The sequence below is a fragment of the Pygocentrus nattereri genome, chromosome 20 (genome assembly GCF_015220715.1).
Source record: "Pygocentrus nattereri isolate fPygNat1 chromosome 20, fPygNat1.pri, whole genome shotgun sequence".
Taxonomy (NCBI): domain Eukaryota; kingdom Metazoa; phylum Chordata; class Actinopteri; order Characiformes; family Serrasalmidae; genus Pygocentrus; species Pygocentrus nattereri.
Genome location: NC_051230.1, coordinates 35,920,657 through 35,946,566, shown reverse-complemented (window position 1 = coordinate 35,946,566; position 25,910 = coordinate 35,920,657). Strand labels below are relative to the sequence as shown.

General features: G+C 40.9%; 1 protein-coding gene across 8 annotated transcripts in view; it reads right to left on the bottom strand.

Moving 5' to 3' along the window:
* The window catches only part of LOC108416057 (uncharacterized protein MCAP_0864-like), a 184,725-nt gene that overhangs the window by 152,879 nt on the left and 5,936 nt on the right, over window positions 1-25,910 (bottom strand). For 2 of the 8 annotated variants that reach the window (XM_037531574.1, XM_037531576.1), the window contains exons 2-13: window positions 15,312-15,396; window positions 14,209-14,508; window positions 14,011-14,070; window positions 12,414-12,540; window positions 12,075-12,137; window positions 8,392-8,466; window positions 6,380-6,454; window positions 5,461-5,535; window positions 4,749-4,823; window positions 3,673-3,759; window positions 2,961-3,035; window positions 1,897-1,971 (exon numbers count right to left, since the gene is read on the bottom strand). In XM_037531574.1, coding sequence (XP_037387471.1) covers window positions 1,897-1,971; window positions 2,961-3,035; window positions 3,673-3,759; window positions 4,749-4,823; window positions 5,461-5,535; window positions 6,380-6,454; window positions 8,392-8,466; window positions 12,075-12,137; window positions 12,414-12,540; window positions 14,011-14,070; window positions 14,209-14,508; window positions 15,312-15,372 — 1,148 coding nt within the window. In that variant the 5' untranslated portion in view covers window positions 15,373-15,396. Of the gene's footprint in view, window positions 1-1,896; window positions 1,972-2,960; window positions 3,036-3,672; window positions 3,760-4,748; window positions 4,824-5,460; window positions 5,536-6,379; window positions 6,455-8,391; window positions 8,467-12,074; window positions 12,138-12,413; window positions 12,541-14,010; window positions 14,071-14,208; window positions 14,509-15,311; window positions 15,397-21,404; window positions 21,448-25,910 lie in introns of all 8 variants that reach the window. The other 6 variants (XM_037531575.1, XM_037531577.1, XM_037531578.1 and 3 more) reach the window with 6 other exon arrangements.

Below are 25,910 nucleotides of genomic sequence, written 5' to 3'. Positions count from 1 at the left end.
GAGTTGTCCACCGCGATGATAGCTCGTGAACCTTCTTGAATATGTTTTTTCCGGAGAGGGAACAGGATTTTGCGTCGCTCCAGGATCTCTTTAGGAAACTGATCGTTGACGCTGAAGTCCGTTCCTCTCAGCTCCCGTCCGCGGCTCTTCACCAGCTCTTTCTGCTTGAAACGTTCGAATTTGGCTACGATTGGTCTGGGTCTGTGTGCCCCGGGTCGCTTAGCTCCTATTCGGTGGACACGATCGAAATTGATGGTTTTAACGGTGTCCTCCAGGAGCTTCAGGTAGGATTGCAAAAACTCCTTCACTGTCGTTTCCGGGTTTTCCTCCGATTTCTCCGGTAGACCCGAAAACACGAGGTTGTCCCTCATGCTGCAGGCCTGGAGCTCGGTGACGGTTTCCCTGATTCTTTTATTCTCCTCCGAGAGCCGGGTCATTCCCTTGGTGAGGGAATTCACAGACTCTCTGAGAGCGGCGTTCTCCACAGCGAGTGCTTCCATCTGCTGTTGGCTGAACTCTACCGACTCCCGGAGAGCCTGAAACTCCTTGTGAAGAATTTCCAAAATGGAGAGGCGAGCGTCGAAACTGGACAGCTTCTTATCGATGGACTCCAAAATGTCCGCCACTTCGCTGGACTGAGAAGAAGCCCCTGGTGAATCTTCTGGGCGACTCCTCTTGGTGGATGGAGCTCCTTTGTTGCTGGACGGAGTGTTGGTTGGTTTTCCCATTACGACTCGGTCGAAACACTCATCTATGTAAGCTTGCAGACTGTCCAGATCTTCTTCACCGTCCTCCAGTGTACTTCCGGTAGTGAGTAGCTTATTAATATAAATTTTATAGCTTTTAAAGTTGTTTTATAACTGTGTTGGCTAAGAAAACTAATCCATGTGGTTTATAGATTACTGACTTGCTGCCTTGCTCAATATTGCCGAGGTTCGCGTTGAGGTCTGCGTTACTACAGCATAGCGTCTTCCTGTCTCTTCCTCTTCCTGTCTCCTGTCTCTTCCTCTTCCTGTCTCCTGTCTCCTCCATATTCTATTCCGATTGAGCTTTTAGTCGGATTATTAGGTTGCATGTCAACGTAGCTGCTGACGTGGTGGTGGTGTGTTAGTGTGTGTTGCGCTAGTCTGAGTGGATCAGACACAGCAGCAGTAAAGGCGCTGTGTGTGTGTCGGTGTACTCACCCAGGCTTCTCCAAAGAATCAGGTTTCTTTTTGAGGGTATCTTCTGTGCTCTTACTCTGGTCACGATTCTGGACACTGTAATTAAAGGACCGAGAGAAAGAGGTCAGGAAATTAATTTCACATTTTCAACACTTGATATTTCCTAGTGTGCACTGTAAAAATTTCACTGAAGAATCAACAGTTAAACTTAATCAGCATCACACAGTCAGAAACCTGTAATCTGATGCTGATCACACTCTGCAGAACATTCATCCAGATTTCAGTCCTGATCTTAGTCCTGTGCTAATGTTTCAGCTCATGTTGAGCTCTTTCTTTATCTGTATTACAGGATTTGGGGTTTAGGATTTGATTGTAGTTGTGGTGATGAAGCTCCTCATATACGTTGTAGAGCTTTGTGTCAAAGACAGAAGATGTTCCGTAAACTGGATTCCTTAAGGTTCTCAGCTCTGCAGAGATCAGTGTTTTCCATCTTCTAACTCTCTGAATCCCGTTGATGAAGAACTTGTTAATGAGCTGATCAGGTGTGTTTAATAAGGAGGAACGCTAAGCTCTGCAGAGCTGTGGTCTGGAAGGAGCTCAGTTTGATTCCTCTGTTCTGAACCACTGAACCTTTTGTGAATTGTCTAGCCTGAAATCACTGAAGCTCAACTCAGGATTCACGCTGAACGTTCAAAGCACCAATAAAGGCACTGAGTGTGCTCGGTGTACTCACACAGTGCTCTCCAAAGAAGCAAGTTTCTCTTTAAGGGTCTTTTCTATGCTGTTAATCTGGTCACTGTTCTGCTTCCTGTAATTAAAGGACCGAGAGAAAGAAGTTAGGAAATGAACACTTGATATTTCCTAGTGTGCACTGTAAAAAGTTCACTGAAGAATCAACAGTTAAACTCAATCAACATCACACAGTCAGAAACCTGTAATCTGATGCTGATCACACTCTGCAGAACATTCAGCCAGTGAGCAGTGTTTGTGTTTTTAATTGCTTTAAAATGATGTCAGACTGAGAAAAACATCCATCACATGTTCTTATTAAAGAAGGCAGAGAGGAAGACATCGTGTTCTGAGACGCATAAGCTGGACGTCCGTCCCACCGCCGTCTTTTAAAGCTAAGAGCATGAACTTCGTCTCCTCTACAGACCAGTTTCTGCTCCGCCGTGTTGAACGGTATAAACTTTTGCCAGAGCCGTTTATTAGTTCTGTGCTTTTGCTATGATGTGACGCACATCCGCAGAACATATTTACACATTCCAATTGGAAAGTTATCGGATTCAGGCATTTACATGCCTATTATTCCTCTATTTAACAGATTATTTACACATTCCGATCGGAAAGTTATTGGATTCAGGCGTTTACATGCCTATTATTCCTCTATTTAACAGATTATTTACACATTCCTATTGGAACGTTGTTGGATTCACGCGTTTACATGCCTATTATTCCTCTATTTAACAGATTATTTACACATTCCGATTGGAACGTTGTTGGATTCACGCGTTTACATGCCTATTATTCCTCTATTTAACAGATTATTTACAGGATTACCCTCCTCGTTCAGTCAGATAGAAATTGTATTCCGAATGGCCTCAATGAGACTAGACTTTTCCTACTGAGGTGTTTACATGGACATATTCTATTCCGATTGAGCTATTAGTCAGATTATTAGGTTGCATGTCAACGTAGCTGCTGACGTGGTGGTGGTGTGTTAGTGTGTGTTGTGCTAGTCTGAGTGGATCAGACACAGCAGCAGTAAAGGCGCTGTGTGTGTGTCGGTGTACTCACCCAGTCTTCTCCAAAGAATCAAGTCTCTTTTTGAGGGTATCTTCTGTGCTCTTAATCTGGTCACTGTTCTGCCCCCTGTAATTAAAGTAATGAGAGAAAGAGGTCAGGAAATTAATTTCACATTTTCAACACTTGATATTTCCTAGTGTGCACTGTAAAAAATTAACTGAAGAATCAACAGTTAAACTTAATCAACATCACACAGTCAGAAACCTGTAATCCGATGCTGATCACACTCTGCAGAACATTCATCCAGATTTCAGTCCTGATCTTAGTCCTGTGCTAATGTTTAAGCTCATGTTGAGCTCTGTCTTTATCTGTATTACAGGATTTGGGGTTTAGGATTTGATTGTAGTTGTGGTGATGAAGCTCCTCATATACGTTGTAGAGCTTTGTGTCAAAGACAGAAGATGTTCCGTAAACTGGATTCCTTAAGGTTCTCAGCTCTGCAGAGATCAGTGTTTTCCATCTTCTAACTCTCTGAATCCCGTTGATGAAGAACTTGTTAATGAGCTGATCAGGTGTGTTTAATAAGGAGGAACGCTAAGCTCTGCAGAGCTGTGGTCTGGAAGGAGCTCAGTTTGATTCCTCTGTTCTGAACCACTGAACCTTTTGTGAATTGTCTAGCCTGAAATCACTGAAGCTGAACTCAGGATTCACGCTGAACGTTCAAAGCACCAATAAAGACGCTGAGTGTGCTCGGTGTACTCACACAGTCCTCTCCAAAGAAGCAAGTTTCTCTTTGAGGGTCTTTTCTATGTTGTTAATCTGGTCACTGTTCTGCTCACTGTTCTGCTTCCTGTAATTAAAGGACCGAGAGAAAGAAGTCAGGAAATGAACACTTGATATTTCCTAGTGTGCACAGTAAAAAATTCACTGAAGAATCAACAGTTAAACTCAATCAACATCACACAGTCAGAAACCTGTAATCTGATGCTGATCACACTCTGCAGAACATTCAGCCAGTGAGCAGTGTTTGTGTTTTTAATTGCTTTAAAATGATGTCAGACTGAGAAAAACATCCTTCACATGTTCTTATTAAAGAAGGCCGAGAGGAAGACATCGTGTTCTGAGACGCATAAGCTGGACGTCCGTCCCACCGTCGTCTTTTAAAGATCAGAGCATGAACTTCGTCTCCTCTGCAGACCAGTTTCTGCTCCGCCGTGTTGAACGGTATAAACTTTTGCCAGAGCCGTTTATTAGTACTGTGCTTTTGCTATGATGTGACGCACATGCTCAGAACATATTTACACATTCCTATTGGAAAGTTATTGGATTCAGGCATTTACATGCCTATTATTCCTCTATTTAACAGATTATTTACACATTCCGATTGGAAAGTTATTGGATTCAGGCGTTTACATGCCTATTATTCCTCTATTTAACAGATTATTTACACATTCCTATTGGAACGTTGTTGGATTCACGCGTTTACATGCCTATTATTCCTCTATTTAACAGATTATTTACACATTCCGATTGGAACGTTGTTGGATTCACGCGTTTACATGCCTATTATTCCTCTATTTAACAGATTATTTACAGGATTACCCTCCTCGTTCAGTCAGATAGAAATTGTATTCCGAATGGCCTCAATGAGACTAGACTGTTCCTTCTGAGGTGTTTACATGGACATATTCTATTCCGATTGAGCTATTAGTCGGATTATTAGGTTGCATGTCAACGTAGCTGCTGACGTGGTGGTGGTGTGTTAGTGTGTGTTGTGCTAGTCTGAGTGGATCAGACACAGCAGCAGTAAAGGCGCTGTGTGTTTGTCGGTGTACTCACCCAGTCTTCTCCAAAGAATCAAGTCTCTTTTTGAGGGTATCTTCTGTGCTCTTAATCTGGTCACGATTCTGGACACTGTAATTAAAGTAATGAGAGAAAGAGGTCAGGAAATTAATTTCACATTTTCAACACTTGATATTTCCTAGTGTGCACTGTAAAAAATTCACTGAAGAATCAACAGTTAAACTTAATCAACATCACACAGTCAGAAACCTGTAATCCGATGCTGATCACACTCTGCAGAACATTCATCCAGATTTCAGTCCTGATCTTAGTCCTGTGCTAATGTTTAAGCTCATGTTGAGCTCTGTCTTTATCTGTATTACAGGATTTGGGGTTTAGGATTTGATTGTAGTTGTGGTGATGAAGCTCCTCATATACGTTGTAGAGCTTTGTGTCAAAGACAGAAGATGTTCCGTAAACTGGATTCCTTAAGGTTCTCAGCTCTGCAGAGATCAGTGTTTTCCATCTTCTAACTCTCTGAATCCCGTTGATGAAGAACTTGTTAATGAGCTGATCAGGTGTGTTTAATAAGGAGGAACGCTAAGCTCTGCAGAGCTGTGGTCTGGAAGGAGTCCAGTTTGATTCCTCTGTTCTGAACCACTGAACCTTTTGTGAATTGTCTAGCCTGAAATCACTGAAGCTCAACTCAGGATTCACTCTGAACGTTCAAAGCACCAATAAAGGCACTGAGTGTGCTCGGTGTACTCACACAGTGCTCTCCAAAGAAGCAAGTTTCTCTTTGAGGGTCTTTTCTATGCTGTTAATCTGGTCACTGTTCTGCTTCCTGTAATTAAAGGACCGAGAGAAAGAAGTTAGGAAATGAACACTTGATATTTCCTAGTGTGCACTGTAAAAAGTTCACAGAAGAATCAACAGTTAAACTCAATCAACATCACACAGTCAGAAACCTGTAATCTGATGCTGATCACAGTCTGTAGAACATTCATCCAGTGAGCAGTGTTTGTGTTTTTAATTGCTTTAAAATGATGTCAGACTGAGAAAAACATCCTTCACATGTTCTTATTAAAGAAGTCCAAGAGGAAGACGTCGTGTTCTGAGACGCATAAGCTGGACGTCCGTCCCACCACCGTCTTTTAAAGCTAAGAGCATGAACTTCGTCTCCTCTACAGACCAGTTTCTGCTCCGCCGTGTTGAACAGTATAAACTTTTGCCAGAGCCGGTTTATTAGTTCTGTGCTTTTGCTATGATGTGACGCACATGCTCAGAACATATTTACACATTCCTATTGGAAAGTTATCAGATTCAGGCGTTTACATGCCTATTATTCCTCTATTTAACAGATTATTTACACATTCCGATTGGAAAGTTATTGGATTCAGGTGTTTACATGCCTATTATTCCTCTATTTAACAGATTATTTACAGGATTACCCTCCTCGTTCAATTAGACAGAAATTGTATTCCAAATGGCCTCAATGAGACTAGACTGTTCCTACTGAGGTGTTTACATGGACATATTCTATTCCGATTGAGCTATTAGTCGGATTACTAGGTTGCATGTCAACGTAGCTGCTGACGTGGTGGTGGTGTGTTAGTGTGTGTTGCGCTAGTCTGAGTGGATCAGACACAGCAGCAGTAAAGGCGCTGTGTGTGTGTCGGTGTACTCACCCAGTCTTCTCCATAGAATCAAGTCTCTTTTTGAGGGTATCTTCTGTGCTCTTAATCTGGTCACGATTCTGCTCACTGTAATTAAAGGACCGACAGAAAGAGGTCAGGAAATTAATTTCACATTTTCAACACTTGATATTTCCTAGTGTGCACTGTAAAAAATTCACTGAAGAATCAACAGTTAAACTTAATCAACATCACACAGTCAGAAACCTGTAATCTGATGCTGATCACACTCTGCAGAACATTCATCCAGATTTCAGTCCTGATCTTAGTCCTGTGCTAATGTTTAAGCTCATGTTGAGCTCTGTCTTTATCTGTATGACAGAATTCGGGGTGTTGAGGATTTAATTGTAGTTGTGATGATGAACCTCCTCATACAAGTTCTAGAACGTTACGTCAAAGAGAGAAGACGTTCTGTAAACTAGGTGTAGCACAGCATGTGCTATCCCGTGCTCAAGGAGGACACTGGAGGCAGGATTTATTTCTCTGTATACTTTGTTAGATCCCTTTTACCCCCTTCTTCAGTGGTCAGGACCCTATGGACCCCCACAGAGCAGGTACTATTTGAGTGGTGGATCATTCTCAGCACTGAAGTAACACTGGCTGTGTTTACATCCAAAGACTTTTGCCAGTCCGTTTGAAAACATTTTGATTCCAGATTCAGACTGAGGTGTTTATATGCTCACTATTCAACAATTTGATGGAAAATATTAGTTTTCATGCATGCTGTAAATATGATGGCCTTTCATGGAGAACCACTCAGAGTAAACATTACCATGACAGCGTCACGTGAGGTCCAGTCAGAGTGAGATGAGCAGCAGTGAGCAGTGCTTGTGTTTTTAATTGCTTTAAAATTACGTCAGACTCAGGAAAACGTCCTTCACACGTTCTTATTAAAGAAGGCCGAGAGGAAGACGTCGTGCTCTGAGACGCATAAGCTGGACGTCCGTCCCCCCGCCGTCTTTTAAAGCTAAGAGCATGAACTTCGTGTCCTCTTCAGACCAGTTTCTGCTCCGCCGTGTTGAACGGTATAAACTTTTGCCAGAGACGGTTTATTAGTTCTGTGCTTTTGCTATGATGTGACGCACATCCGCAGAACATATTTACACATTCCTATTGGAAAGTTATTGGATTCAGGTGTTTACATGCCTATTATTCCTCTATTTAACAGATTATTTACACATTCCTATTGGAAAGTTATTGGATTCAGGTGTTTACATGCCTATTATTCCTCTATTTAACAGATTATTTACACATTCCTATTGGAAAGTTATTGGATTCAGGTGTTTACATGCCTATTATTCTTCTATTTAACAGATTAGTTACACATTCCTATTGGAAAGTTATCGGATTCAGGTGTTTACATGCTTATTATTCCTCTATTTAACAGATTATTTACACGTTCCTATTGGAAAGTTATTGGATTCAGGCGTTTACATGCCTATTATTCTTCTATTTAACAGATTATTTACACATTCCTATTGGAAAGTTATTGGATTCAGGCGTTTACATGCCTATTATTCTTCTATTTAACAGATTATTTACACATTCCTATTGGAAAGTTATCGGATTCAGGCGTTTACATGCCTATTATTCTTCTATTTAACAGATTATTTACACATTCCTATTGGAAAGTTATTGAACTCAGGCGTTTACATGCCTATTATTCTTCTATTTAACAGATTATTTACACATTCCTATTGGAAACTTATCGGATTCAGGCGTTTACATGCCTATTATTCCTCTATTTAACAGATTATTTACAGGATTACCCTCCTCGTTCAGTCAGATAGAAATTGTATTCCGAATGGCCTCAATGAGACTAGACTGTTCCTACTGAGGTGTTTACACGGACATATTCTATTCCGATTGAGCTATTAGTCGGATTATTAGGTTGCATGTCAACGTAGCTGCTGACGTGGTGGTGGTGTGTTAGTGTGTGTTGTGCTAGTCTGAGTGGATCAGACACAGCAGCAGTAAAGGCGCTGTGTGTGTGTCGGTGTACTCACCCAGTCTTCTCCAAAGAATCAAGTCTCTTTTTGAGGGTATCTTCTGTGCTCTTAATCTGGTCACGATTCTGGACACTGCAATTAAAGGAACGAGAGAAAGAGGTCAGGAAATTAATTTCACATTTTCAACACTTGATATTTCCTAGTGTGCACTGTAAAAAATTCACTGAAGAATCAACAGTTAAACTTAATCAACATCACACAGTCAGAAACCTGTAATCTGATGCTGATCACACTCTGCAGAACATTCATCCAGATTTCAGTCCTGATCTTAGTCCTGTGCTAATGTTTAACCTCATGTTGAGCTCTGTCTTTGAGTGTGTTCCATTCTGTGGGCAGCTGCCTTACTATTCACTGCCTTACTATTCACTGCCTTACTATTCGCTGCCTTACTATTCGCTGCCTTACTATTCACTGCCTTACTATTCGCTGCCTTACTATTCGCTGCCTTACTATTCAATGCCTTACTATTCACTGCCTTACTATTCACTGCCTTACTATTCACTGCCTTACTATTCGCTGCCTTACTATTCGCTGCCTTACTATTCACTGCCTTACTATTCACAGCCTTACCATTCACTGCCTTACTATTCGCTGCCTTACTATTCGCTGCCTTACTATTCACTGCCTTACTATTCGCTGCCTTACTATTCGCTGCCTTACTATTCACTGCCTTACTATTCACTGCCTTACTATTCACAGCCTTACCATTCGCTGCCTTACTATTCGCTGCCTTACTATTCGCTGCCTTACTATTCGCTGCCTTACTATTCGCTGCCTTACTATTCACTGCCTTACTATTCACAGCCTTACTATTCACTGCCTTACTATTCGCTGCCTTACTATTCGCTGCCTTACTATTCACTGCCTTACTATTCGCTGCCTTACTATTCACTGCCTTACTATTCACTGCCTTACTATTCACTGCCTTCTAAGGCAGCATTTTAACTGTAAAGGAACCTTATTAGGCATCATATTCAGCACGGTGATTCAGAGCCATCATACATTGATTGTGGTTGTGTTGAAACTCCTTGTACCTTGTTCTAGTGTTGTCCATCTTCTAGCTCTCTGAATTCAGCTGATGAAGAACTTGTTAATGAGCTGATCAGGAGGATCAGGTATGTTTAATAAGGACGAACACTAAACTCTGCAAAGCCTGAATTTCATCTGTGATGAAATGCGCTGTTATGGTGAAATAAGATCCTGTGGTAGTGGAAGACCACGCAGCAGATTACTGCTATTCTACCCGTTCAGTCAGTGATGTCATAACTTCAGTTTTGGTCTCCTTGTAGAGACCAGATCCTCGGTAATAAATCCTTGTAAATCCTTGGCAATAAAAGTTCTGATAGAGTTTGTAGTTCACTTCGTCTTTTCTGAGTTAGGTGAAAGTTTTGACATTGCTTGATCGATGGTCCTCTGGTTGGCAGCAACTACAACCAGGTGGAAAATGGGTGGAAACGTAATATGGTCCACAGTGCTTCCATACACTAGCCAGGGGTCGGAGACCTGTTGCTGTTTTACTGGCCTGGTGTGGCTTCACATCAGAGTTAAATTTCTAGGTAAAATAAAATAATCCTCATTTGCAGTAAAATAAAGCTCGGCTGATCGTTCAAACACAGTTTTAACAATAAATGATCTTAAACGCCTGAGATATGGTAGCAAATAACTGCTAGTTCACCTAGCTAGCAGCTAACGAAAAGGCAAAGATAGAGATTTCAAATGAACGTCAATAATTTGGAGACGAATGGACTTATTTACATTTATAAACCCTCTAGCTGGTTTCCTGATGCGTTTAATCTGCAACAATAAACTGTCAAACAGTTAAAAAACTTGTGAAACTGAAGTCAGTTTCTTGTTCTCCAGCTTCTCCTTCAAATTGTCCTGTTCCACCTTAAACGGTGCAGCAGTTTACACTCTGGTGCCTCAGGCACCATTTAAGGTGGAACAGAAAAATATGAGTAAGAAGCTGGAGAGCGAGAAACTGACTTCAGCCTCGTAAAAAGTAGAAAATTGAGAGACATTTTACAAGAAACTGTTCTACTGTTGTGGAAAAGTTTCCAGCTGGAGATGTGAGAAAAGCAGCTGTAGCTGAGCTGAAGATTAAAGCAGAGCAAAGTGAGTCTGTGTTTTCGTTTGTATTGTATTTTTTAGCCTACAGTAGAACATTAGCACGTACTGAGACACATGAACAGCCAAGATAGTAAAATGGACTCAAAATGTTGTGGTTCCCAAGGTGGTTTGATTTTTACTGAAAGGACAACATGACTCTTATTAACATTTCGGGATGCGACTCCTGCTCTAGCTCTTAATTCAGTGTGCCGCCACAGACTGTCAGGGCACTTTAAATGAAGTAGGTAAATCCATCAAGAAGCAGTTTTTCAAACAAACTACATGTCATAATTATTCACAGCCCTGCATTCAATGCTTAGCAAATGAAACAGCACTTATTCTCCTACATCATCATCTTCTAAGGTGGGAGAACCCAGAGAAGGGAATTTGAGACCAGTCCTCATTACAGAGTCTCTCCAGATCTTCCAGGGTCCTAGCCCCTCTCTCTCTTTAGCTCAGCTCACAGGTTTTCTATGGGGTTTAGATCAGGGGACTGAGATGTTCAGGGCAGAAGCTTGATTTTGAGTTCAGTAAACCTTTTTTGTGTTGGACATATGTTTTTAATTATTGTTCTTCTGGAGGATCAAATGACGACTTATTTTTAGGTTCTTGATCCAAGCAGGTAGAGTTTGATTCAGAATCTTCTGGTATTCCATGGAGTCCTTGATGCTGTGTTCTCTAACAAGGTTCTTAAGGAAAATGGAGGAAAAACAGCCCCTCAACATCACAGACCCTCCACCATACTCAACACTAGGTTTCAGGGTCTTTCAGAGTACCCATCCTTCTCATTATGCCAAACCCACCTTGAGTGTTTGTTGTCTAAAATCTCAGTTTTCATTTCATCCAACCACAGAACCCGGTTCCAATCACAGATGTAGTAGCACTTATAAAACTCCAGGGTCTTACTTTTGTGATTAGATGACAGAAAAGGCTTTTTCCTGGCATGCCTTCCAGATAATCTGTTGGCATGGAGGTGGTGTCTGATGGTAGTTTTGGAGACCTGGTGACCCCAAGATGCTGCTGTTTGTAACTGTCCTTGGGGCTTCTTTGTCCTCTCTTACCATCCACCTCACTGTGTGTGGGGACAGGAGACACTTGGGTTCTCATTCAGTCGAGTTTGCAGCTGTTTTTCTACATCCATTCTCTGACTTATGAAGGTCAACATGTTTTCCCTTGTTTAAACTCCGTGTTCTCCTGTCTTTCACATGGGGACGAATGGAGGGAATTTGACCTCTGTGTCACCCCATATACCCCACTGACACAGGAAGTTGAAGATGACTGCATGAAAGGTTCTTAGCTCTGCAGAGATCAGTGTTCTCTATCTTCTAGCTCTCTGAATTCAGCTGAAGAAGGACTTGTTGATGAGCTGATCAGGTGGATCAGGTGTGTTTAATGAGGAGGAACACTAAACTCTGCAGAGCTGTGGTCTGGAAGGAGCTCAGTTGGATTCCTCTGTTCTGAACCATTGAGTCTTTGTGAATCGTCTAGCCTGATATCTCTGAAGTCTCAACTCAGGATTCACTCTGAACGTTCAAAGCTCCAATAAAGATGCTGAGTGTGCTCGGTGTACTCACACAGTGCTCTCCAGAGAAGCAAGTCTGTCTGTGAGGGTCTTTTCTATGCTGTTAATCTGCTCACTGTAATTAAAGTAATGAGAGAAAGAGGTTAAGAAATGAATTTCAGATTTTCAAACACTTGATATTTCCTAGTGTGCACTGTAAAAAATTCACTGAATCAACAGTTAAACTTAATCAACATCACACAGTCAGAAACCTGTAATCTGATGCTGATCACACTCTGCAGAACATTCATCCAGATTTCAGGAGAGAGAAAGAGAGAGAGAGAGACATGCATAACGAGGGAAAGTGTGAATTTCAACCATCTACACAGACCTCTTGAGGAGTTGTTCTTACTTTGTACTTCTGATGCTCTGATTGTGGCTCCTCATAAAAAACACCAACACCAACACCAGAATCACCAGCGCCACTGTGAGAAGTATCAGAGCAGTCGCCCACCCTGGAACAGACACCTGTGGAGCTCCTACACAACACACCACACACAGCTTTAATCTCCTCATTATTATTTACAGTGTATTACAGTACAGAACTGCCCTCACACTAACCACATTAAACCTGATTAATCATCATTTATTACACACAGTCTGCTGTGGAGCTCCTACACACCACACACAGCTTTAATCTCCTCATTATTATTTACAGTGTATTACAGTACAGAACTGCCCTCACACTGACCACATTAAACCTGATTAATCATCATTTATTACACACAGTCTGCTGTGGAGCTCCTACACACCACACACAGCTTTAATCTCCTCATTATTATTTACAGTGTATTACAGTACAGAACTGCCCTCACACTGACCACATTAAACCTGATTAATCATCATTTATTACACACAGTCTGCTGTGGAGCTCCTACACACCACACACAGCTTTAATCTCCTCATTATTATTTACAGTGTATTACAGTACAGAACTGCCCTCACACTGACCACATTAAACCTGATTAATCATCATTTATTACACACAGTCTGCTGTGGAGCTCCTACACACCACACACAGCTTTAATCTCCTCATTATTATTTACACTGTATTACAGTACAGAACTGCCCTCACACTGACCACATTAAACCTGATTAATCATCATTTATTACACACAGTCTGCTGTGGAGCTCCTACACACCACACACAGCTTTAATCTCCTCATTATTATTTACACTGTATTACAGTACTGAACTACATATAAAGCAGTCCTGTCCACCACCACCTGATTATTTGAAGTGTCTTTACGCTGCAGGTAATTATTTGGTTACTAAGTTTCCACTTTAGCACAATGAAAAACATAAAACTGACACGTTAGATAACTTTTATGAGATAGTATTTGAAATTATGTCCGTTTAATCAGATTCTGAAGAAAAGTGGCCACAGAACCACACCAGATTCCCAACCTGCTGTACTGATCCTGAGCAAGTGGACAACAACACGATTAGAATACAGTTCAGCAAACAAGATGGGCTGTAAATCTCTTTACAGACTGAGAATTACTGGCTCTAAATCTTTAGAAGGTTAGCTGTAATTTAAATGGTAACATATTAAAACCCCAAACTAGCATCCAGTAATCAGAATTACACAATTAGCTACTTACAAATGTACGTAATTCACACAGCTGGTGGTAATCGTTGTTATGGGCAAGATAAGTTCCAGAGGTGTCAAATTCAGGTCCAGAAAGTAAAAGTCCTTCCCAGGATTTTGTTCCAACAGGCTGGCTTCTCTAGTTAGATCACACCACCAGCAGAGCTGTCCAGCCTGTTGGAACAAAATCCTGGGAAGGACTTTTACTTTCTGGACCTGAATTTGACACCTCTGGATAACACCCAAGCCCCCCCCCCCCCCCCCCCCCCCCCAAAAAAAAAAAAAAAAAAACCTGCCTAGGCCTCCCAAAAATGCTAGAACTGGCCCTGCTAGTGTTTTGTAACTGGACAGATCTTACCGTGGGACGTTCCTTTAGTATGACTGCTGCCAGAAATATTGTTCCCTGCCTGTGGTGTGTCTGAATTCAGAGACAGTGAGGGTGAGGAAAAAAGAGAAAGAAGAACTTTATTGAGTGCAGATCTGATATAATTTACTGCATCTAAATCACTGGAGTGCTGTTAATAACAGTCAGAGAAGAAAACAGAGGAAGACCTACCCTCAACCTGAAGCTCCACATCACAGAGTTCAGAATTACCGCACTCACATGTGTACGTGCCCATCATACTGAAATCAGCGTCAGTGATGGTGAGAGAGAAATCTCCCTTCAGGTACTGATCATGGATCATCTGATATCCCTCCTTCACTGATCTACATGAAGTCTGATCACACTCAGCCAGAACATCAGTGCGATTACTGAACTCAGTCCATCTGACCAAACCAGAACATGTCTCAGAGCAGGGCAGAGTAGCAGAGTCATGAAGCTTCACCTTCACTAGAGGAACAGCTGACACATACACTGAAAGAGAGAATAAGAAAAGGAAAGTTAAAACGTGGTTTAGTAACAGTTTAAGGAATTAAGTTAAAATATTGGTTAATTATTGTTTCTATTGATACAAATTTATAATAGAATGAGTAAAATTAATAATTTGATTTAACTAAACATCTAAAATACACGTTACTGTGTTTTCCACTCACTCTGCAGTTGTCAGTTTATATGCTACTATTTGGTTCTTACTTCCACAAAAATTGTCACCTCTACTGTGTTAAGTGTTCAGCCTGGATTGCTGTTAAACAGGGAGAGACTCATGCTGGGCTCCCAGTGGGACAAACATCTAGTGCTGGTTCCTGGATACAGATAAACCTGAAACTTGGGCTAGTTGCATTGTTAATGGAGAATCACCACTGGAAATTCTTTTCAGTCTAGTCTTACGATTAATCTGGGTTTGGAAACCGGTCAATAAGATCTCTCCCCAAACTTGGCAGATCCCAAGTTTAAATCCCAGCAGTTCTAGGAAAAAAGCCACTGAGGCATCATCAGCAGAATTTAATCAGCCTATAGCGAATACATCGTGGGTCCATTGACACAGTCGGATTGGTTGAGAAGTGTTTTATCACAAATACCAACGCTTCCGTACGATAATTCTGCTGAGAATGGACACATTCGATAACTTCTGTGAGATATTAGTTGAGCTGCAGCCTGTTTGGCCAGATCCTGAAGACAAGACTGACCACAGGACTACATCAGTTTCTGAACATGATGTTGATCATGAGTGAGCTTTTTGGGAACAACCAAACCGACTGGCATCAGCCAGAACTTACCAGCAGTGAATGTGATGATCAGTAAGATCAGGACACAGTGAGCAGGGCTACAGGACTCCATAGCTCAGCTACATCAACAGGAAACCTAAAAAAAGAAATAAAAAGATCAATAAATAAGAAATCACCTACATCTAAACAGCAACTGTTCTGAACTGCTGCAAAAATAAAAATTCAATATCTGCTCTACAATCAGCATCATTCAGTAATCCCTTTCACTGCTAACCTACCTTTTTGTTTTCTGTTGTTGCTTTTGCACAGTAAGAAGTTCTCACTTTTTGGAAATGTGTCAGTGTGAATAGTTCTTCTTCCCTCTAAACCTCCTTTTAGATCAATAGGGCTCATCAGAAGATTCACTGGAGTCTTACATTGACATTACCTTTGTACAGAGTCTGAGAACTTGAAAGGATGTGTATAAAAGTATAGAGAGTGGACAAATACTGAAAGTTACATCTGGAGTAAATTGTTGCTCGAGTGTAATATTTCATTTTTTGGATTTGTTGTCTTGTTTTTCTCTGAGTCTATGACACACCCATGACGTTATGTGTACAGAACACACAATTAAAAGGCTACAGATCATGTTTAGTTTCCTCAATCCTGTCTTCAGAAACTTGAAAACTATATAATATTTCATGTATTAATGTAATAAAAGTAAAGAAACTCCAGAGGCCTATAAAGACACACAATAGTTTGAAAGAGTCTATAAATCTAGATCAGTTAGGGTTATAAATCTGAGGTGAACTTGGTTTATTATGAGTGATTTCCCTACAAATGCTGGTTAAAAATGTGGGATGGTTCACTTTCACAGTTTGTCTCTACTGTTCTGCTCTTTGCTGTTTAAGGATTTCCTTTGTGAATAAATGCAAAGCCTGTCTAAATGAGCCCTCCAGTCTGAGTGGTGCAACAATAAGTAAGTTTACTCAGTGCTCAACCTGTCCAGGGTGTTTCCTGCCTTCTGCCCAGTGAGTGCTGGGATAGGCTCCAGCATCCCCGCTAACCAGGAGGATAAGTGGCTTAGAAGATGACTGTGTCTAAATAATAATAATAATAACTGTTAGAATTATAATAATACTATTAGCGTTTTTAGAGTGTGTTTTGAACCTTCCTTTTGCCTCGTAGTGCATAACATTCAGCAGACTGATCTACTCACAAACTCCATCTCCCAGAATCCCCCAGTAGACAATGTGACACTTACCCCACAGTCATCTACCAATCCAGAACCATTCTCAAGATGATCATCATCTAAATACTTATTTGTCACACCTGAATCCTATTACACATCCTAATATGAACTATTTGTTTTCACTCTCTGTTTGCAAAATATTGCCCCTTTTCACCAGAGTCTACTGTTTGTTTTTCCATGTCCGTATTTTCCCATGTTTATGACACAATTTCTATTGTGTTTCTATTGTATTTGGTTTGTGATTTACACTTTAGCCTTTACTTTTCTCTTGATGCCTCTGTTTTGTTATTATCTTGTTCTGGTTTTGATCCTAGATGTTTTTTGACTGAGTTTTGGATCAGTTGGAACAACATCAGCAAATTTCTGAAAGCTTTACTCAGTCTGTGAATACTCTGACTCAGCAGCAGGACAAACAGCAGAAGCAACTGTCCCAGCTTGTCACTAGTAAAAAGGATCTCACTACCCAAATACAATTGTTTGGTTTAGCTACTCCAGTCACTAATGCCCCCAGTTCACCTGCACCTCTTGTAGTTCATATTACCACTTTTCCAGTTAAGACGCTAGACAAATTTGATGGATCCCTTCTTAAATGCTGCTGATTTTTATGGCAATGTTCAGTGTACTTCAGTAACTCCCCACCAAGCTCTGACCACACCAAGATCTCGTTTTTGGTATCTTTGGTAACCTTACTGATAAGGTTATGGCTCCTTCTGTTTGGTCTAATATTCACACCATCTCATATGATTGGTTTGTAAAGACTTTGAAGCAGTTTTTGATCACCCTCAAAATTTGCAGCGAATTGTTGTCGAAGCTCCATCAGGCCAATTATTTAGTTGCTGAATATGCTCTGGAATATCATATGTTAACAACTGGTACCAGTTGGAATGAACTGGCACTTTGAGTCATTTTCAGAAAAGGACAATGTTGATGTACTCACTAAACAAGCTTCCAGTTATCATGAGTGACATCAGTTTTCAAGCCCCAGTTCCAGGAAGCCCCATGATGCTTGTGATGACAACCAAGCTAAGCCCATTCAGTGTGTTTCATCTTGAGACTGCAGGAGAGGCTTTGTCAGTTAAAAGAAGGTCTGTGCATGAATTGAGGTGGTGCTGGTCATGTTCTGCATGACTGTCAGACCTGTCTGCACAAATCTCAGGTGCCAACTCTTGGACAGTGCATGGAGCATACTTGGTGAGTATTTCCACAAAGGGTATCAACAACTTTCCCTTTGCCTGTCACCTTGTACTGCCATTAAACATTCTCTTCAAATTATGGTTGAGAGTGCTTTCCATTTTTCATCACCAGGCCTATTAAGCTAGCTGCCAGCGCCCTACATATGGAACATAACACATTTTGGTACTAGACTCCGGCAAATTATCTTTTATCTTAATATTACCATGGCTAGAGAAACATGACCTACTTATTTCTTTGGTCAGACCAAGAGCTGTTGTTGTGGGTATCATTTTATCATGAGAACTGTTTAGTTACCATTACTAGCTGTTAGATTTACCTCTATAGAAAAGCCTGATACTGGTGTTAAAGTTCAGCAGGTCTTTAGCAAAGATAATGCACCCAAGCTTCACTGTACTTTCCATGCTTCCCAAGTCACACGTTTGTCCCTTTACACAGGAGGAGGAAAGAACCATGGAGGAACGCATGCAGTTTATTCAGTAATGTGGAACAAGGATTCGTACCAAATTTGACCTGAAGAGCGCTTGAATTTTGTTCATGTTAGTGAGGGTGACAAATGGAAGACTGCCTTCATTACCACTAGTTGCACTATGCATATATAGTCAGAGCCCATATCCAAAGAAAATAGAAGTGCACCAAGTACAGAGACACCACAGAGAATACCATGCTTATCTTGCAGTTAAATATGTAGAGAAACAGTTTAACACAGTTCCAGAAAGACCAACCGAATTCTCAAGCTGATTTACAGGAGCATAAGAACCAAAACATCACCGAAACATCAGCATTTGAACTCAGATTATTTACTAGTTTCACTAATGTTTCAGAGCCGTGATTTGCTCTGAAGCCAAACTGGAATTTTTCATAGATATTGTGCTTCCTTTATGAAATTATTAAGCTATGAGAAGACGCTGTTTTCAATTACCTTACTTAAAAATGGAAGGTTAAAGCTTGGCCTGTAATTGCTAAAAACTAAGGTAATGTTTTTTAAATATAGTCTTACAACTGCTGTTTTAAGTGTGTCTGGAAAAGAGCAATTCATACAAAATCTGTCAATTACACCTTTGCTTTTGGAATAAGATCTAAAAGTAGTAAAAGTTGAGGAATTCAGCTGCATGATAACTTAAGTTGTGTCTCATTAACCTTTTTAAAGCTATTCCTAGCGCAACTCGAAGAGCAGAAGCGCTTCACCAAGCAGCGAAGTCATCTCCAATGTCATTTTTCTGGTTTTCTGTGGTATTTTATCTGTTTTTTAGTCGTAAAGGTGCACAAATAGCCATTTTACAGTTTTTGAAACGCCAATCCATTAGCATGCATGCTAGCAGATTTCAAAGCTTTAGGCTTGTTTTGAAGAGCCAGTTAGCTAACAAACTTTCTTGGTAATGGCCAAGTTGCTTAACTAGCGATGGGTTTTCAAACGGTAACTAATGATGAGGCAGCGTGATCTAATCGTTGATCCAGTTGTCCGTGTCTTGAATGATTTGTCAGAATAATGAGGGTTAAATGGTTCTTTTCTGTAAAATGCTAGAGGTTAGATGGCTAGCTATTTAGTTCTCTGTGCTTGCACACAGGAGATGTTTCCCTTTCTCAGGGACCAGATCAGCGCTCGAAGCCTTCATAAAGGCTTGTGTGGAGAGAGAGAAGCCGTGTATCGGGGAGAAAACTCTGTAAGCTGGGAAGTAAGAAAGTTGGGGTGTTACTTCACCAGGTAGATCAAAGGTTTTCAGATCTTATTCACAAAGGCTGTAGCTGCAGGTTTTCATTGGAAACATGCAGCAGCTCCCCTGATTTCTCATAATCAGGAAAACAGTCATGAAAACCTGCAGACTGGACACCAGTGAGTTAGTCATGCACACTCAGTTATAGTGTAAAATGGAACATTAGCTCATCATTACTTAAACTAAGTAGAAGTCATTTGTTTGTGTGGTTGAGCACTTTCGTTTTCTGGTTAGAATTTAAGTTGAATAATGTTGGATCCTTTAATCTCCTTACCTTTTACTTTTAAAAAAAAAAAGGGAAAAAACATTTGATTTTGTTTGCTTGTTAAAAGGACTATCCTTTGGAACTGGGGCTACAGAAAAACGTGGCACAACCTAAAAAAGAAACACAAGGTAAGTTCCGAGACGGAGGTGAAGATTCATAGTAGATTAGCACTGCAATTAAAAATAAAAAAAAATCTCTTTTAAACCTTCGAGTGCATTTTAAACAATTTAAATATTTAAATTGCTTGGATATAATACAGCTTGGCGAAAGAAAGAGAACTGAGATTAGATTACAGGTTTGCATTTATTTTAGGAACTGAAGTTTCCTAAATGGGAATGGGATTGACAACCATCACCAAGGATCATACCCAAATAGTACCTGCTCTGTGAGGGTCCATGAGGGTCCTGTAGAACTACAGAGTGCAGCTATACAGTAAGTGGCTGTTCTATGTGTATGTATATGAATATTTATGTAATTCCATTGTAAATTAATTATTTAAATAATTCCTGTATTATTGTAGCTAGCTGTATAAATAGCTTTATTGCTAATGCATGACTAACTGTATATTTATTTATTAAATTGTGTAGGTGTGTATATCATTGTTCTGTTTGGTTAATGCAGGTTATCTGCAGTTGTGTGTGTTATGTGTAGATTTTAATTTGATGTATGTATTAATATGTCTTATTAAAATATTCAAAACAAATAAAACCATATCTGTTTTTAAGAATTGTTTTCTCAAACTGGCAGCTAGAAGATGAATGAACTTTGTGTGATGTGGAGAAAGGGTTTACTGTTGACACCCCAACAAGCAGCAAGTAGCACCTGAATCCTTACATTTCCACGTTTGACCACAACTGTTGTCTAGTCTGCTGTTTCATTCAGAGCAGATACAATTAAACTCACTGTATAAACCCTCCAGAGCAGGATCCACGTTGGCTAAATGGGATTCTGGCGGCTGAGGTGAGTAAACAGCGGTGGGTGGGAACAAGCGGTGACATCATTGCTGTCTGACGAGAGCGTCTCGTTTTATCTATCTTATAAGGATAGATGGAGGATGGAATGCTGCCTACTTAGACAACAGCTACTAAGAGAGCTCACTAGGATTTGGGACACACCCAATGTTTAGACAATATGTCCATTCCAGGTGTCAATGAGGTGTAACACACAGATATCTTAAACATGCTTTAATGTGCTAGTATTACAGAATGAAAAAAGAAAAAAAAATGATTCATTGTGTGGTCTCTACAGCTGTCTCTGTTGGTCTCACTTCTGCAGAACACCTAGGAAACAATGCAAATAAAAATGCAAATAATAAAGAGTAACAGTAATGTAAGTCATTTGTCGATAAATGAATGTTTGTTAATCCTCTGCCTGCCAACCTACAGCAGTGAGGTTTCAGGTAATTAATTTAAATTAGATTAAAACACTGACATAACAGTAGTATATTAATTATTTTAACTTATGTGAGGAACAACAATCTTATCACCAGCAGGGACTGATAACTAGGGCTCTTCTGTATTTTCTATTAAACCTAATCCACAACAACAAATTTTAATAAGTTGTTCAATTGATCAATATAGCATTTTAAAACTGGTCAGTTATTTTGAAGTATTGTGCATGATCGCCACCTATATTTACAAACTCTAAGCACATTGATAAATGCTGTCTTTGAGTTTTGAGCACAGTCTGGCCATTTGGGATGTCTTCAATCAAGTGTGAGTAAAAATGAATGTCAAACTTACCCTTGAGAGGTGAGGCACAGTTCCTCTGTGCAAGTAGGGATACCTGTAAAACAATAAACTTGATAGTAAAAAACGTGCTGCATAAACATTTAGAGCAGTATTACAATATAAACACCTCTCGCCTCAATACTGCAATTTCCCCTGTTTGACGCATCCATTCATCCATTATTGAATTACTTGAATCATTTTACACTTTGTCACTTGCTCAAATCGTTATTATTGCACTACATGTCAAAAAGCTTTATTGATGTTTTGTACTTGTTCTAATGTCCTAATTCAACTCAACTAATTATCCAACACAATTAAGTTTGATCCAGCAGATAAAAACACAATTCTGTGTTTTTTTACCCTTGAATTTATGGACATGATTCAGATATCCCAGACTGAGAACTTCATTGCCCATCCATTCTACAAGAGTGTTTGGATTATGACGTAGGACCAACCATGTGGTTCAAACTGTCTTGGACAAGATAAAACTTTATTCAGATCTGTTTCTTGTACAGAGTTAAGGCTGCTAGTCTGTAGAGGAGTGCTTGAGTCTCATGTCTTCCATCTTAGGCAGGGCAAGTGCTCAGTGGTGGAATACACTGGCTGCTGAGAGTGTGTGGTACATAAAAGCCCTAATGGCTGTATCCCTGCAGGGTGTCAGTGATGAGCTAAAGAGTGAGTCATCTCTACCTCCAGCATTTCCCAAGCCCCTGAACAACCTATGCAGTTTGGAGGCACCCGCCTTTCTCGCCAAGAGTGCAAGTCTCATATGCAAGAGGGTTGGTGTCTCTACTGTGGACACTCAGACCATTTTGCCTAATACAATGAATCCCCTAATACATCAGGGATGTTTCTCATGGTTACCCTATCATAGCAACAGAAACCCAGGAGGTGGCTCCCAGAATTTATTGATTGTGAGTGGGGGGGGATATTGTTACGCCTCCCTTTCATCTTTGCTGCCACTTCTCAGACTCGTGCTCCCGAACTCCCAAAATTCAGAGGATGATCACATTTTTGAAGCTGATGCTGCTCACATGGACCATTATTAAGATCATTATCATTATTATAGTTTAAATTATAGTTTAAAAAAATCTTGAAATGACCAAAATATACAGTGATGGGTGACCAGACTTTCTTCTCCTCATTCAACAGTCCCTGGTGGCTTGGCAATGATACCATACTCTAAAGGTACCACAATTCTGGGAAGGATACTCGTTTATGTTGTTGATTATTCACTGAAAAATTGTGGGGTTTCTTTTTTTTTTATCATTTTCTATGTTGGCTTCCATTTTTAAAAGCAAAAAGCCACTCAAGATGTGTGTTAATGTGATTTTCTCATAGGGAAGGGGGTTTGCTGCACTTTGTACCAAAGAACATCCTTCCTAATGATAAAGTCACAGTAACGCACAGCCTCTCATGGCTTATTGCTTATTTTTACACATGTACTTGTACTGTTCCCTTTTAATAATCTTGTATGCTCTTCTGGGGCTTTACTGAACAATAACACACTGACCAATGTATTTCTGTAGCAGTAGAGTTAAGATGACTAAGCATTCATTGTGATGTCTGTGTATTTTCACAGATGAGGAAAAATACTTTGAATTATGAGCAAAAGGTTAGTGTACCTTACATCAGTGGTTCCCCTTGTGCTGCATGTTTTATTATCATATCAGCTCCAGTTCAACTAACCATGGTGTTAACAAGCCCTGCCTGAGCAGGAAAAATACCCTAAAAGGAGCAGGGCAAGAGGCTCTCGGATGAAAGTTGAGAGCCACTGTCTTATATAATTACGTAGGAGAACTAACTCTTAATTATTACACAGCATTTAACCAACAGGACATCTCTGATAGCTGTAATGACTCATTACTCACATTAGTTTAATTTACGAATGCATGACTACATTACTTGCTGAATGACCCTACTTTGGATTGGCCCAGTAACTTGCTATTGTTTCAGAAATCTCTGGCTTCCAACAAAAGAAGTCACAGCATTGAACGTCTGATGTCAACTGAATGTAAAATAAGTGGTCTTCAGCACGAGCGCTGTCCTTCGTGCTGAAGATCCCCCAGCCTGGTATGGCAGTGGGTAATATTAAACCAGATTGAGCGCTGTCCTTCGTGCTGAAGATCCCCCAGCCTGGTATGGCAGTGGGTAATATTAAACCAGATTGAGCGCTGTCCTTCGTGCTGAAGATCCCCCAGCCTGGTATGGCAGTGGGTAATATTAAACCAGATTGAGCGCTGTCCTTCGTGCTGAAGATCCCCCAGCCTGGTATGGCATGTGGGTAATATTAAACCAGATTGAGCGCTGTCCTTCGTGCTGAAGATCCCCCAGCCTGGTATGGCATGTGGGTAATATTAAACCAGATTGAGCGCTGTCCTTCGTGCTGAAGATCCCCCAGCCTGGTATGGCAGTGGGTAATATTAAACCAGATTGAGCGCTGTCCTTCGTGCTGAAGATCCCCCAGCCTGGTATGGCAGTGGGTAATATTAAACCAGATTGAGCGCTGTCCTTCGTGCTGAAGATCCCCCAGCCTGGTATGGCAGTGGGTAATATTAAACCAGATTGAGCGCTGTCCTTCGTGCTGAAGATCCCCCAGCCTGGTATGGCAGTGGGTAATATTAAACCAGATTGAGCGCTGTCCTTCGTGCTGAAGATCCCCCAGCCTGGTATGGCTGTGGGCATATTAAACCAGATTGAGTGCTGTCCTTCATGCTGAAGATCCCCCAGCCTGGTATGGCTGTGGGCAATATTAAACCAGATTGAGCGCTGTCCTTCATGCTGAAGATCCCCAGCCTGGTATGGCTGTGGGCAATATTAAACCAGATTGAGTGCTGTCCTTCATGCTGAAGATCCCCCAGCCTGGTATGGCTGTGGGCAATATTAAACCAGATTGAGTGCTGTCCTTCAGCTGAAGATCCCCCAGCCTGGTATGGCAGTGGGTAATATTAAACCAGATTGAGTGCTGTCCTTCATGCTGAAGATCCCACAGCCTGGTATGACAGTGGGTAATATTAAACCAGATTGAGCGCTGTCCTTCGTGCTGAAGATCCCCCAGCCTGGTATGGCTGTGGGTAATATTAAACCAGATTGAGCGCTGTCCTTCAGTGCTGAAGATCCCCCAGCCTGGTATGGCAGTGGGTAATATTAAACCAGACTTGAGCGCTGTCCTTCGTGCTGAAGATCCCCCAGCCTGGTATGGCAGTGGGTAATATTAAACCAGATTGAGCGCTGTCCTTCGTGCTGAAGATCCCCCAGCCTGGTATGGCAGTGGGTAATATTAAACCAGATTGAGCGCTGTCCTTCGTGCTGAAGATCCCCCAGCCTGGTATGGCAGTGGGTAATGTAAAACTAGATTCTGTGCTGTACTTGGTGCAGAAGATCGCCCAGCCTTTTTAAACTGCCCACTGGTTTGCAGATGCAATGCTGAGATAAATTTACTGACCTCTGGAATAGCACTGAATTTTCTTCCCTTTGCCAGGACACACAGTGAAGCCAGCTGCATTTGTTGGGATATGAATTTCATTCCAGCCAGGTTTTGGGTTACAGCATCTATGAGAGTGGGTTCTCTCTGGGCAGCCATTTTCATTCAGGCTTGGTCAAATCTTTAACTTAGATCTGTTTGAAGTCCAGGGGCTTCAAAGAAATGATGCCTCCATCCACAGGATGTCATCACAGTGATTGTCCCTTCTCAATCTAGGAGTTTAATGGATTCAAATAAAAATTCCAACTCAGTCCTAGTAGGATTTTAATCCCGAGCTGCTAAATCAGAAAGCAAAGCACTGACGAAAGTTGCCTCCAGCGTAACTAATGCACTCATCGGACCACAGGTCTGATAACTTGTGTCCAGCAAACTTTCTTTTCCAGTTGCAAAATCTACCCTTAAACAAGAAACTGTCTTTATGGAGATGTTCTTATTCCTTCGTCACTGCTGAGTTGCAGATAAAGAACACAGTCTGTTTCTGCAACATAAGACAACCACTGCCATTTTTCTTCATCTTTCCATTGTGGTAGGAAACCCACGTAGACACGAGGAGAACATACACACTGTACACAGGAAGGACCCTGATCACCCGCTGGGGATCGAATCCCAGGCCCGTCGTGTTGTGAGGTGATATCACTACCCACTGCACTACTGTATCAGCCAGGCAATACTGTTTAACCCAGTATACACACAATTTAGTTTTTTTTACATGTTTTGGCAGCCCCCCCTTCCTGCATAACAGGTAAAAACTTAAGACTAAACTGAACAGATTTAGTCATCTTCACTGAAAAAAACGCTCAAATATGCTTTACAGGCATGAAGTGTGTGTGTGTAAATAAAAGGCCCGAAACACACCATCTGAGTTCCCAACACAGGGTGCATTTGATGTAGCCACCTCCACAACAACTTAGGTATTATTACTCTGAATGAGTGAACATTTGCCATACAAGTCAGTATAGTTTCTAGTCTTAAAATGAAGTTTCTAACTAAAAACACTCGATTTAATGGCAGTTTGGGGTTGGGGGTACATCTCT